Source organism: Catharus ustulatus, chromosome 28 (assembly GCF_009819885.2).
Source record: "Catharus ustulatus isolate bCatUst1 chromosome 28, bCatUst1.pri.v2, whole genome shotgun sequence".
Taxonomy (NCBI): domain Eukaryota; kingdom Metazoa; phylum Chordata; class Aves; order Passeriformes; family Turdidae; genus Catharus; species Catharus ustulatus.
This window is the reverse complement of record NC_046248.1, coordinates 4,060,780-4,075,026: the sequence shown is the minus strand read 5'-3', so window position 1 is coordinate 4,075,026 and position 14,247 is coordinate 4,060,780. Positions and strand designations below refer to the sequence as shown.

The 14,247-nt window shown below is 56.0% G+C and overlaps 1 protein-coding gene across 2 annotated transcripts in view; it reads left to right on the top strand.

Moving 5' to 3' along the window:
• The first annotated feature begins 3,502 nt into the window (after positions 1-3,502).
• Positions 3,503-14,247, top strand: part of SORL1 (sortilin related receptor 1) — a 45,744-nt gene continuing 34,999 nt past the window's right edge. Inside the window, exons 1-5 of one of the 2 annotated variants that reach the window (XM_033081601.2) lie at positions 3,503-3,574; positions 12,319-12,435; positions 12,738-12,863; positions 13,130-13,291; positions 13,965-14,032. In XM_033081601.2, coding sequence (XP_032937492.1) covers positions 12,346-12,435; positions 12,738-12,863; positions 13,130-13,291; positions 13,965-14,032 — 446 coding nt within the window. In that variant the 5' untranslated portion in view covers positions 3,503-3,574; positions 12,319-12,345. The remainder of the gene's footprint in view (positions 3,575-12,318; positions 12,436-12,737; positions 12,864-13,129; positions 13,292-13,964; positions 14,033-14,247) is intronic. The other variant, XM_033081602.2, reaches the window with a different exon arrangement.

Here is a 14,247-nt window from a genome sequence, read left to right as displayed (position 1 = left end):
AAATGACCTCACTGCTGGTGCCCAGTGCTCCCTCCCTGCTCTGCTGGACACCCAGCATTCCCAGCAGGATGGATGTGCATCCCCCCGGTGCCCAGGCACGGGCAGATCGTGTCCTGCTGGTCACACACGCTGTGCCAAGGCTGCTGGCACAGGACACGTCCCCCACGGTGGCCTTGGGCCACTGTAGCTCAGAGCAGCAGCTCTGGCTCTGGTCCCCTGATGCTGCTGTTGCCACAAGATGGGGATGTTGCTCAGGACAGCCATGGCTGGAGCTGCACCTGCGTGGATGCCCTTCCTCCTCCTCCTCCTCCTCCTCCTCATTCCCCAGCCTGGGGCTCTGCCGTGCTACCTCTCTTCGAGGACACACAGGGGGTGTCCCTGCTCCAGGGACCCCATTCCTCATGCTTTTCCTGACATCAGAGCCTTTCCTGCTGATTTGTCTGCAATAGCCTTCCTGTCCCACTGCACACAGAGCATTCCCTTCCCTCCTGTCACCCCCCCACGATGCTGTGCCACACATCCTGCACTGAACACCATCCTCAGAGAGACCCCAGCACACAAAGTGACCCCTGCTGTGTGAATGCAACAACTGGGTGCCTCTGACCCAGCCCTGAGCCCTGCAGGACACCCTACAACCATCATCCTCCTCTGAGGAAGGCTCTGACACCAATGCCATGGGTAGAGTGCTGCCTTTGGCTCCTGTTTTGCTCCCCAATTCAACGCCAGCAACAAGCAATGGTTCCTTTAAGCAGCTTTACTCTCTCAGTGAGGCTTTGTGGGGAATGGCTGCTCCAGCCCCTCAGTCCCCCACACCCTCTGGGACCTCTAAAGCTGAAACAGGGGAAGGTCTCAAGGAAGAGGGGAAGGAAAACCAGGGGGGCAGGGGCTCCTCACCTTGCTCTTGGAGTTCACAGCTTTTGCTGCTGATGAAATCCAGATGGGCCTTAAAATAAACTCTGCACTGTTCCCCTCTCCCCTTTGCGTCTCTTTTCAAGAAACAAAAAATACCTTGGCAGGGGAAACGTGTGTTTCCCTGCACAAAGAAAGAGCCATTCATCTGTGAGCATTTACCAAGGCTGGGTTCACCCTAAAGCTCTCTCTGTGCCCACCACAGGGAGCTCACAGGGGGACAGGGACCAGAGCTGGAAAAGAGACAGCAAACCCCCTCAAACACCATTTCCCTCCATTTAGCACCTCAGCAAAGGTACTTCCTCATTCCCTCCTATTTCTTATTTTATTCCTCACCTCTGGATCTTTTTTGAGTCTTTCTCATCTGGCCTAGAGAGCAGCTGGCTGCAGGGATTCCCACACAACAGAACTCCCTCAGTGACTCTGCCCATACCCACGGTGACCTCGTGTCCTCCAGGGGGACATTGCTGTGAGCCAAGACCTCTAAAAGCTTCATTAGGAGGGCTTATAATTGTATGGACCCGATAACTGAAACACACTAACTGGGTTTCTAGGTGAAAGCACCTCGGGGAAAGCTCTGGACAACATTCCTGCTATTAAGGCAAGTGGAAAAGGGGGAGCAAGATTGCCTTGGGGCTGTCCATGGGATTTATAGGCTCTCATTCCTTCACTGCTGGGCCACATCCATTTTCTTGATGGGAATGCTGGAAAGGTGCATATGAGGCAGAGGGGATGAAAGCCATCAGTGTGTTCTCAGAGATACAAGAGGCTGAGCCATTTCTTAGCAGCAAGATTGTGCCTAAAAAAACCAGCTCTGGCTTACAGAGACAAGCTGGGGCTGAGCACCAGGCACAGCTCAACTTTCCTGTCCTCTCCCAGTGTCATTTGAATCTCCTGCCTCAAATCCTTGCTCCCCCTTTTCCACTTGCCTTAATAGCAGGAGCCCCAGGCAGGGATGGCACAAATTGCTCTCTGAAAGGAAGCACAGTGACCAGGGCAGCAATCCCCACACCTGGGAGTCCAGCTCCCTCAATAAATCAGAGCTGTGGCCACTGGCATCCGTCCTGTGCTGTCCCTGCATAACCAACCAAGCATCATCCCCTGCACTTTGGTGAGTTATGGGCATGTTACTTATGCCAAGTGTTCTGTGGGAAGCACACAGCACTGGCTTCAAAACAAACCCACCTGCCCTGGGTGGGAGAGGGGGCAGAAGGTCCTGGAGAGACCCTCAGGGTCTCTGACTTCCCACTCCCACCACGTCTCGCTCACCTTCCCAACTCTGCCCAGGTAAAAAAGATGACACAAGCTGAGATAAAGACTGAGGGCTGCCAGAAGCATACCAGGGGGAAATCTGTCACCAAACCTTTTGCAGCTTTTCCTCTTGACATCCATCCACACCTTCACCTTCCCATCCAGAAGCAGACCCAGCTCTTCATCACACCCAGCAGCAAGGACCTGAGCCTGTACCATGATTTTATGGTTCACAGCACTGTGATTCTACCAAACCTCACCATCTAATCCTGGGATGTTTTAGGCCCACATCCCAGGCTGAGGACACACCTGCAAGATGGAAGTGGGAGGAAAAATGAGGTTTGTTTTTTTGGGGGGGAAAACCTCACTCATTCCCCAGAGAGAAGCAGCTGCAATGCTTTCATTTGGGTTTGTTTTATAGAATCCCAGAATGGTTTGGGTTGGAAAGGATCTTAAAGCTCACCCAGTTCCAACCCCTGCCATGGGCTGGGACACCTTCCACTGTCCCAGGCTGCTCCAAGGCCCATCCAACCCAGTCTTGGACAATTCCAGGGGTCCAGGGGCAGCCACAGCTGCTCTGGGCACCCTGTGCCAGGGCTCATCACCCTCACAGGGAAGAATTTCTTCCCAACATCTAATCTAACCCTGCTCTTTACCAGTTTCAAGCCTTTCCCCTTTGCCCCTCCACAAGCTCCTAAACAGTTTCGTTTATTTCAGCACAATTTCCTTCCATTCACTCTCTCTCCTTTCAACTTGATTAATTTCTCTTTACTCCATTCCACAGAAATTAACCTGAACTTCTTATTCCACTCCATCTCAACGGGCACCCGAGCATCCCCCGGAGAGGCAGAGGAACACGAAGAGGAGAAAGGGCAGGGAGAGGAGCCACGAGGAGGGACCCCGACCTTTAAAAAACGAACCACAGCCATCAACCACAACTTACCTCACTCCCCCTCCTCGGGCATCCTCCGCAGAGGGCGAAAAACACGGAGAGGGAGGAAAAGGCGAGAAGAAGAAGGAAAAGAGCGAGAAGAGGGGAGGGGGCCGGAGCACGGCTGCCCGGGGGAGCGGCGGGGGGGCTCAGCAGCAGCGCTGCCCATGCACATTCTCTCCGGGCGGCGGCGCGGCTGCCGCTCCTCCCGGCCCCGCTCGGCTCGGCTCCGCTCCGCCCGGCCCCGGCGGCACGAACATGGCGACACGGAGCTCCGGCGGGGCCGGCCGTGCCTGCCCGCTCCCCCGCCGCCTGCTGCCGCTCCTGCCGCTGCTGCTGCTGCCGCTGCCGCCGGCCGCGGGGTCCCGCTCGCCGCCGCTGCTGCTGCTCCGAGCGCCGCCGGCCCCCGCAGCCCCCGCCGAGCCCCCGCGGGGCCGCCGCGCCGCGCCGCGCCCGCCCGAGCCCATCCAGGTGTACGGACAGGTGAGCGCTGCGGGGCGGGCAGGGGGAACCGGCATCACCTCCGTCCATCACCGCCCGCTCCCCATCCTTCCCCGCGTCCCGCCTGGGGAGGGAAGGAAAGGAAGGCTCGGAGCGGGGGTCGCAGCTTTGCTGTGCCCCGAGCTCTGCTGTGCCCCGAGCTGTGCCCGCAGCCCCCGCAGCCCCCGGAGCCGCTCGCCGCGGTCACGTTCGCGGTGCTCTCGGTGGGAGCCGCGGGCTCGGTGCCGGCGCGATGCGCTCCCGGAGGGAGCAGCCAAGGGCAGGGATTGGGGCCGGGCATCCCCGCCGCGATGGGGAGAGGAGCGCGATTCCCGCAGGGATGCTCGCCCTGAGCAGCCGGGCAGGGGAGTGACGGCGGGGAGGACATGGCTATCGGTGAGGCACCGTGTCCTTCCCCGCCTGGCTGTCCAAGGATCCTCCACCGAGCCTTGGGAAAGAAGGGGAGCGGAGTTGCTCATGGCAGGAAGACACAGAAACTGCTATTTCTGAAAGTAGGCTCAATTCACTGGCAAGCTCGCTGCCAGGACCGTGAAGGCTCCCCCTCACCCCTTCTTTTCCATCTCTTTTGGGTGGTGATGACAAATGGCACTTGGACTTTCGGCTGCCGAAAGCTTCAGCCTTTTAAAGGCTCCACTTTTTTTTTTATGTACTCACATGCTGTCTGCACTTCGCTGCCCTACTTGATCCTCTTTGCTGACACTGCTGTGTCCCCATCACGTGCCCAAAATGCTGATGGGTCCCCACCAGCCCACGGAGGGACACAGCACACTTGAGGAGAGGCTTTGAGCCTTCAGTGACATCTGCCTTTCCACCATCCTTGGATAGTGCTTTATAATTTCCCCTTTTTGCTACTTGTAGGATGAGAAGGAGCTGCTGTCGAGGCAGGGCTGGCCCTGGAGCTGCTGGAGGGGCACACATAGGGCTGGTGCTGTTCCTAAAGCCCTTCTGTTCCCTTGTTTAGGGAAAAGCTGTTCCTCCTCCCCTTGAAAATCTGCTTCGCCTCCTCTACCTCCTCAGCGTTTGGCTGTTTTTAGCATAACACAGCTACCCCATTTTAGAAGAAAACATGACACTTGTCTCTTTTCCACGGCAAGACATTGGTGGCACTTTCCCTTCTGTCTCCCTGTGCCTTCTGTCCAGCCCACCTGGCAGGTAGAGAGCTGCTGTGGCAGGAGTGTCCCTGTCACCTGCACACAGAGCTGCAGACCCAGGAGTGTGCAGTAACCCTGTCACTGTCCAGGACAGGATAATAAGAAAGCAGTGGGAGTTCAACAGTTTGTCACTGTTTGGGCTTTTCTCATTGCCTCAAGCTTCCAGAGGGGATTTGCCTGGGGAATGGAGCTGCTCTCACTGGCAGCAGGGCACACAGCACCCGTTCCTTCCTCTGCTTTGGGGCAGGAACACAGATTTTACAGTCCAGCTGTGTCACCAAGAGGAGTTGCTCATCACTAAACAACATTTCTGAGTTCTCCCAAATGCTACAGCGCTTTAAATCAGAGCTCTGCTTTTATAAAGGGGACAAGAGGGAGCCCGTGTGTCCTAGGCTGGGTTACAGATCTGACCACACAAGTTCCTAATGCCTGGGAAGCCGGAAAAGCCGTGCTCAGGGGTCTCGTGCCTGGTCACAAGCACCCAACAATCCCCGTGACCCCCCTCCCCCAGCTCTGTGGCACTCCAAAACCAGCAGAAAACCGTGCAGCCAAAGCACTGCTCTCTCAGGGCCATCAGCATAAGGGGCAGTGCTTGGAGCGAGCATCCCTGTGCCGTGTCACTGCAGTCCCTGATCTGGGACACATCCCGCTCCCGTGCCTTTGGCAGGTCACTTGGCCATATGCTACGCACTGGCTCGTGCCCCAAAGCTCCCTGTCCGTGCCTGGCTCTCTGCTGTGGCCCTGAAGCAGGCTGGTGGGACAGCTGAGAGGCCAGGCTCAGCTCAGGGCTGGGGAAGGCAGGGTTTGCTGGTGTGGGTGATGTCATCAGGGGAGCAGAGCAGGGACGCGTCGCTCTGTCTGGAACCGAGCAGGGGAAGAACATCCAAACCCTTTGGAGCTCCTCAGGAGCCAAACTCAGCTTACTCAGCACTGTCAGAGCCCTCTTGCCTTGGACACCAAAGCACAAGCACAGGATGATACTTGGATTTCTATCTGGACCCTCACTGCTGATCGCATCCTTGCTGGGCAGGCTGCAGCAAAACTTCCCAGGAACATCACCAAATAACAGGAGCAGCAGCTTAACCCCCTCTGTGGCTTTTCCTTGTTTTTTCTGCCTCTGAAGCAGCAGCAATCAGGAGACCAATGCCCGACTCTGGAGCCTGTCAGCTTTGAGACAGAGCAGGTTTTGTTCCCGTGCGCAGCCCTCACCTCTGTGCGATTGTTGGTGAGGGTTACAATGGACAGACTGTTTGAAGCAGGACTTTGACAGCAGAGAAGCATCCCCAGGGCACGAAAACTTCATCCTCAGGGCCAGCAGGGCTCCCTGAACCCCTTCCACAAGCAGGGCACCTCACCCTGCCCTCCTGCTCCTGGCACGAGCCACCAGCACAGGGGCTGCTCTGCCACCCACCCTCCTGTCCCCTCACAACCTCTGTGCTCTGCCTACACAGCCCTGCTCAGACCTGGAAACAGGGCCTGGCTCCAGCATTTTCCATTTCCATGGAACCTCCCCACCATCCCACATAAATCCTGGCTGCTGGGTGTGAACCAGCCACGAGCCACATGGACTGTAACAAACATAGGAGAGAGAAACTGTCCCTGTGGCTGCCTGTGTGTGTGCAGGGCTGAGGGTGACCCTGGGGATGGGTGTGCAGCCAGTGTTGTGTCATTTTGTGGCAGACAAAAAGGAAAATGCTGGGGCAGGAGCCCAGGTTGGGTCTGCTGGTCCTGAGGGGGAGAGGGGAGTTATGAGAGCATTTACACTGCTAAGACATGTCTAACATTTACCTGCAGACATTCCTCCCCCTTCTTTGGAAAGGGTTTATCTAAAGCCACCCCCTAAAGCACACAGCTCACAAGAAATCTTTGCCTTAAACCATGCTGGGACAAAACACATCTCTGAGGGCTGGTGGCTCCTGTGGCAGCCACTTCTTGTCACTGCTGTCACTGGAAGGCTTGAGCCTCTCCTGTGCTCATAATCTGCATGTGGCTGTCACCTCCCTGTCCCCTAAACCACAGTTAGTGCCTGCCCTAACATCATCTTTCTCTTCCCCTTTTGGGGGGAACTATATCATTGCTCAAAACCTTCCTGTTTCCTGATGACTTACCCCATCTTGAGATAAAGCCCTGAGTTTTCATCATTTCCAGGCAATTTATTACGACCTGACCTCCTATCAACCCACCACTTGACCTTGACCCTGCCCACCCCTCTGTGCTGATGGAGCCCTCAGATAACCCCCTGTGCAAAGGTGCAGAGCTGGCAGAGAGCCCTGCTGCTCTCAGGGGAGGCAGAGGTGGCTCTGCAGGGTGAGCCCATCCAGCCCTGGGAGCGCACACATCAGTCACGCCGCGTCGCAATTGAACCATACTTAATTCTGACCTACTTTGCCAGCCTGGCAGAGCCCTCCCAGATCAGACTTTAACCTTCTGGAAGTGCCCTGGGTGGTGACAGCGTGTCCCAGCTGCGTCCTTTTCCTCCTTCTTTGTGTTAGCAGGTCACCCTCCCCATTGCTGGGTCTTTCGTGGCCATCCTGAGAAAATTTCCCCACTCCTGGCATTTTGCTTTTTGCCACAGCTCGATCCCTGGAAGCCACACAGTTCCTGCTCCTGGCACTGTGGTGGCTGGGAGAGGTATTTGTGTTTTTATTCATTGTGTTCCCCTCCAGCAGATTCCTCACATATCCTCTGGTGTCCCAGGGGCATCGCTCAAGCTTTCCAGAGCTGCAATGACAAGCTCATGGCACACTCTGGACCTCTTCTGCAGCCTTCCTCCTTCCTTGTGGGGAAGTGATTTCATCAGCACTTCCCAAATGTGCTGGGGAAGCCTCCATTCCCATCACACCCCTGCCCCTCTATCAATTTAGGAGAGCCCAGCTTGTTTTTTGGGATTGTTTCTGGATTCCTGCCCTGACCCCAATCCTCCTACTCCCCTACTTTCTCCATTCTGCTGGAAACAACAGCTCGGGGAGAGCTCTTGTGGTGTGGCAGAGAGAAAACAGCCCTGCGAGCAGATGATTTCAGTATTAACTAAATTAACACGGGGCCTGGCACTCTCCGAAATGACTCACCCGTGTTTCATATCAATGATTTCAGACCCTGGCATTTTCAGTCCAAGCCACAAGCAGCGCCACGGCAGGCACAGGCTGTGTTTTAAAATACCATGGCAGGGCTGGGAGCAGATGCTCGGGAGCAGAGCAGAAGGTGCAGTAATGAAGCTTTAGCAGGAGCGTGGGGAACGCGGCGTGCCCAGAGCGCAGGAGCCACCCATGGCACGCTGGGGCCGGGCTCTTGCGTCAGCCCTGCCGGGGGGAGCACAGGGAATGGGGACAAAAGGCCTGGCACTTGTCCTCTGCAGCTTCCAGCGAGCTGGAATGGGGAGGAGCACGGTCACAGCACCTTTTCTTTTTCTGCCCTGTGCTGTCCAGGCAGCAGCTCTGCTTCTGACCCTTTCTTCAGCTTCCCCCAGCTACTGGGCACAAAATGTTTAGCCCATTCCCCTTCCCCACACGTGTCCTGGCAGCCCTGAAGCCGTGATCTGAGCTGATGGCAACACTTGGATGGTTCCAGCAGCCGCTCACAGCCACACAGGACCCTTGCTCTTTGCCACCCCCGCTTATCAAACAGCAGCAATAACTTATTAACTATCCAGAAATTCCCTGGGAACTGCACTTGTTTGTAGGCCACTGTGAGGATGGGAAAACACCCCAGTGATCCCAAGGAATCTTTGTTGTGCACTCAGTTTTACAGCACTGAGCTCAGCCCCCGAGCTGTCACAGCACATCACCTCCGAGGAATCGCCAGCGCCCGGCTGGAGCTGCAGTCCCAGCCCTCCAGCTGGAGCATCAATCCTCAACAAAGCAAACCCAGCGAGCTCCCAAGCCCCCTGGACACCAAGAACAGCCCCTAATGCTGTCCTGTCACTTGTCACTGCTGTTACAAGTCAGCCAGCACACGATGTTCCTGCAGCTCACCACAGCCAGTGGTGGGATTTCTGCACGGGGAAGTCACGCTGCCCACACAGAGCAGGGGCTCCCAGGCTGGGATTTAGAGTCCTCTGGTGAGGAAAGGGCTTGAGAGCAGCTCCAGAGAGCTGTCCCTGCCAGTCACTCATCCCCTGGCAGCCTGCACCATGGCATGTTTGTCCCATGCCATGTGGGGTGAGCCACCTCCACAACCAAAATCCTTCTCCAAACTCCAAATCTGAGCACAGGCAACTAAGAGGGATGTGACAGGAAGGGAAGCTGCTGGCTGTGGAGTCAGCACTGCACTCACCCAGGTCTGCTCCATTCCTGACATCCATCACCTCTCCAGGCTCAGCAGGACTCTTCCATCTCAGCTCCCAGACATTCCCTCTGCCAGCTCCAGCTGCATCCCTGAAGCTCATACCTGCTCTCAGATGGCAGCTCCAGGGGCTGTCTTCTTCCCATCCCATTCCTGCAGGGCATTCATTTGTTGGAAGATGCTGTTAACAAAGAAATAAATACATAGCAAAGCTACAAACATTCACTCCATTAACTACAGCTACAAGCAGCCTCTGCTCTGTCTTGGCTCCACTTTTCCCCTCCTGGACTTTATTTGGCACCTTACATATTAGGAGGAGAAATTAGAATTTCATGCATATTTCATATATACTTAATCACTTGGCAAAGACCAAAACACTTTCCCATTAAGTGGAATTTATGCTAAATGCTGTTTCCATTAGGCACCAGTCACTGCCTGTTCAGAGGTTACAGCAGTTCCCCAGGCAGGTGTCCCCTGCTAGGGGAGGTGGGGACACTGTGACAGTGCCACAGCAGCAGGGCAGGGTCCCTAACCCCTAATGTCCCTAATGGGACATCAGCTGCTGTCTGTTTGTCCTGTTTGGTGCTCCCCTGAGGCACTTGGGGCTGCAAGGCAGCAAAACCAAAAGTTTGAGTCTCATAAACCCGACCCAGCATTGTACAACCCCTTCCTGGTAGAGTTACAGCATCCTTGTGCTGCCTTCTGCTTTACTCCTTCTAGTAAGAGCTTCTCCAGCTGCTCCAAACCTTCCTGCTGAGCCCTCCTCTCTCCTACCAGGGAACCAAACCTTGCCTGTCTCCATTTGCCTTTATTTAGGGACTGCCATCATCAGACTGCTGAGCTCACCCAGGACTAACAAAGCTCAGCTGGACCCCTGAACCCAAACACATTGCCCTTGGTTTTTGGGTTTGACTGCACTTCCCAAGTTTTCAAAAAGGGATCTTGCTGTCTGCTTTATTTTACAAGAAATAAAGCTACAGAGGTTTACTGTTGAGATTAAATCAAGGTGCAGATAGGAATGTCCTCTGGCTTTCCTGCTTTTGAAACTCCAAGGGTCGGATTTCTTGTGGAAAAAAAAAAAAAAAAAAGAGAAGTACTATTAAAATTGACACTATGGTAGTAACAAACCCCTCTTGACTGAGAGGATCTAAAGGGCCAGGTTCTGTGTTCCTAACAGTGCCCAACTCCAGCCCGAGCACAGCTGGTCACCCAGAGAGGCTGCACCCAAAATAACCAACAGAGATGTCGGAGATTTAAACAGGGTTATTCTGCTTCCAGAGCAGGGGAGGGGGACTGGGAGTGCCGAGCTCAGTTCCACACCCGAGGCTGTCTGAGTCCTGTTTCCCTGCATCCTCAAACAGCATCTCTTCCTTTTAATTTTTTTTTTTAGTCTTTTATTATTATCTTTTTTTATTCCGGCGGGCACGCAGGGCTCCGGCTGCCTGGTGTTGTGGCTGCTGCTGCTGCCTGACCTAAATCTGCATCCATAGCCGGGAGCTCCAGCGGGGTTTGCCTGGTGTGGGGGTCCCTGCCGGGGCAGCCAGGGATGCTCCAGCCCCGGAGGATGCTCCAGCCCCAGGGGATGCTCCTGCCCCAAGGGATGCTCCTGCCCCGGGGGATGCTCCAGCCCCGGGGGATGCTCCTGCCCAGGGGGATGCTCCTGCCCCAAGGGATGCTCCATCCCCGGGGGATGCTCCTGCCCCGGGGGATGCTCCAGCCCCTGGGGATGCTCCTGTTCCAGGGGATGCTCCAGCCCCCGGGATGCTCCTGCCCCGGGGGATGCTCCAGCCCCGGGGGATGCTCCAGCCCCGGGGGATGCTCCAGCCCCGGGGGATGCTCCTGCCCAGGGGGATGCTCCTGCCCCTGAGGATGCTCCTGCCCAGGGGGATGCTCCTGCCCCTGAGGATGCTCCTGCTCCGGGGGATGCTCCAGCCCCAGGGGATGGTCCTGCCCCGGGGGATGCTCCAGCCCCAGGGGATGGTCCTGCCCCAAGAGATGCTCCTGCCCCAAAGGATGTTCCAGCTCCGGGGGATGCTCCTGCCCCAGGGGATGCTCCAGCCCCGGGGGATGCTCCTGCCCCAGGGGATGCTCCAGCCCCGGGGGATGCTCCTGCCCCAGGGGATGCTCCTGCCCCTGGGATGCTGCAACCCCGGGGGATGCTCCAGCCCCTGGGGATACTCCTGCCCCAGGGGATGCTCCATGCTGTGGTCAGTTCTTTTCCCCTCCTTGTGAGCCTGTTGCATAAGAGGGATTTGAAGGTTTCTGCTTGACTCTCCCCCCCGCATCTTCTCCCAGAATAAAGACCTTGTTTTTCCAAGTGTTTGCTCACTGGAGGTTACAGCAGCCCCTTCTTGCAGGCGGTGCTGCTCGCTGATCCCGGGGTCAGCCAGAGCTGCAGGGTATCAAGCCTAAGCAGGGCTTATCCCTGTATTTTTACAGCTTCCCAAGGCCCCGAGCAGGGGTTAGCAGGGCTGGGCTGAGCTGTGGCGTGCGAGGGCTCAGGCACGCACATCCTCTGCTGCAGGGAGCAGGGCACCATCCATCCCTCCATGGCCCAGCTGAGCTGCTCCCCCTGCTCTCCCAGCACGCCTGGCTGTCCCTGCTGGCTGCTGACAGCCACTGAGGGTTTGTCCTGCACTGTCAGCTCCCACCGTGCTGCTGCTGCCAGAGCTTCCCCATAGAAACCAGCCCTGTGCTGGCAGATACAGCACAGGGAACAGCAGGGCTGTGCAGGGCTCTGTGTGTGCTGGAATCACAGAATGTCCTGAGTGGAACCCATGGTCCTGCACAGACATCCAGCAATCCCACCCTGTGCATCCCTGGGATGCTCCTGGAGCTCTGGGGGCTGTGCCCATTCTCTGGGGAGCCTGGGCAGTGCCCAGCACCCTCTAAGGGAAGAGCCTGTCCCTGATATCCAGCTAAACCTCCCCTGAAACAGCTCGAGGCAGCTTGAGTCCTGCCCTGGTCAAGGCATTGGTGCCTGGCCCTCTGCTTCCCATCAGGCAGAAAGCTGCCTCTGTTTTCCTGTGGCCTCATCAGCCTGGATTTGAAAACACTCCTCAGTCCTTGGTTTGAGTTTTCATTCTCATCATCTCCTGAATCCTGTTTGTCTGAGGAAGAATAAAGTTAAAACTTCCCCTTTCAGGCACGTCCTGCCAACATGTTCAGGAGACATGCTGCTCTGAGCGAGTTTTCCCAAATTCTGGGATTTCCAAGGAAGGGGGGCATGAGCAGGTGTTGGCTGTCCCTGTGGGTGAGGCTGTGACTCAGGGTGTCCTTCTCTTGGTGTTGCAGGTCAGCCTCAATGATTCCCACAATCAGATGGTCGTTCACTGGGCAGGAGAGAAGAGCAACGTGATTGTGGCCTTGGCCAGGGACAGCCTGTCCTTGCTGGGTCCCAAAAACAGCGATGTGAGTAACACACCCTGGCCCTCTCCAGCTTCACCTTCTCCTTCTGGGCCAGGCAAGGTGGTGGTGGCTGCTGAGCTACAGCCTGACTTGCTCTTGTGTCCAAGAAACACAAAAAAGGCTCCCAAGTTGGAATTCAGAGGCCCAAAAATATGAAATGTCCTCTGTGCTGCCCCATGGGTTCAAGGCATGGTTGGGAAAATCTCAAATCTTTCCCTGCCTCATAGTTCACTGAGTTTTCACCAAATCTGTCAGAAGGGAGCTCAGAACTTTGTGCTTCTCAATGTGGGGCTTCTCCTTTGCAGGTTTATGTGTCCTATGACTATGGGAAGAGTTTTAAGAAGATTTCAGAGCGGTTCAGCTTCGATGGGGGGAACATCAGCGAGGTGGCCATCGCCCAGTTCTACCACAGCCCGGCTGACAACAAGAGGGTGAGGGGGGCCTGGCAGCTGGGCCTTTATCCCTGCTGTCCCAGGGAGCTGGACACCTTGGGCTGTCCCTGGGGCAGAGGTGGCGTGTGCCAGGCACTCCTTGTATGGCAGAGTGTGCTGGGGTGGTTGGGACAGTCTGATTCTTCTCCTCCAAAGTTTGCCCTCCCAAAGGCTCCCCTGGGATGAACCAGGGAAAACCAGACCTTCATTCCTGGCAGCCTCAGCTCTGCTCTGACCTTCTCTTCTCCCCTGTTCCTCCATCCCAGTATATCTTTGTGGACGCCTTCGCCCCGTACCTCTGGATCACCACCGACTTCTGCAACACCATCCAGGGCTTCTCCATTCCCTTCAGAGCAGCAGACCTGCTCCTGCACAGCAGGAACCCCAACCTCCTCCTGGGCTTCGACAGGTCTCACCCTAAAAAACAGGTGGGCACTTTGCTCAGGTGGGACCCAGCATCCTACCCCTGCCTGCTGTGATCTTCCTGGGGCCTGTTTTGTCCCCATGCCCCGTGCCAGGGCTTCGTGCTTTGGCCATTCAGGGTGTCTGATCTCACAGGCAGAGCTGTCCAGAGCTGACACCCCTTCCCTACAGTCTGGAGAATGAGATATAATACCTGCAGGCTGCCTGTCTTATTTCCCTTCCTTTTTCCTCCATCCACAGCTCCCAGCCACATCCATCACCCCAGCTATCGTGGTCATAACTCACCACAGAGCACTGGCAGCTGAGGCAGGATGGCCTCTGCAGTGTTTCATGTGGGCCTGTGGTTTGGCTTTGGGTCCTGAATAACAAATTGCTGCTTGAATACAAACACTTTTGTTTTTTTTTCCCCCTCTGGAGCTGTTGGGTAAAGATTGAAAATAACTGCAGCACCTTCAGATAGACTCAGTGAGTGAAACCTGGAGGTGAAACAGTGGGAAATCCTTGTAGAAGGCTAAAGGACAGTTCTTTTGTTTGGGTTATTCTGTGAGGAAAGTTGCTGTTGCTCCAGGAGCTGCCACATGAAAAGAAGCCATGAGAGCAGACACATTGGGTCTCTTGAAGGATTGGGTCTGTTTGTGTCCCAGTCCCATCTGGCATCTCTCACCTTTGTTATTTCAGCTCTGGAAATCAGATGACTTTGGCCAGACCTGGATAATGATTCAGGAACACGTGAAGTCCTTTTCTTGGTATGTGTTGCACCCAGCTCCAGCCTGCTCTCACTCCTCACCCCTTGCCCTGTGCAAATCAAGGGTCTGGGTACCAGGGCGTGTTCCAGCCCTGCCCCTGCTCCCCTGCCCTGCACTGCGGGGATGTGGCAGGGTGACAAGTGACAGCCACCCACTCCAGCACCCAAGGGTGCTGCCCATTCCCCCCACCCCATCTCCTTGCTCCTGCTCCATTC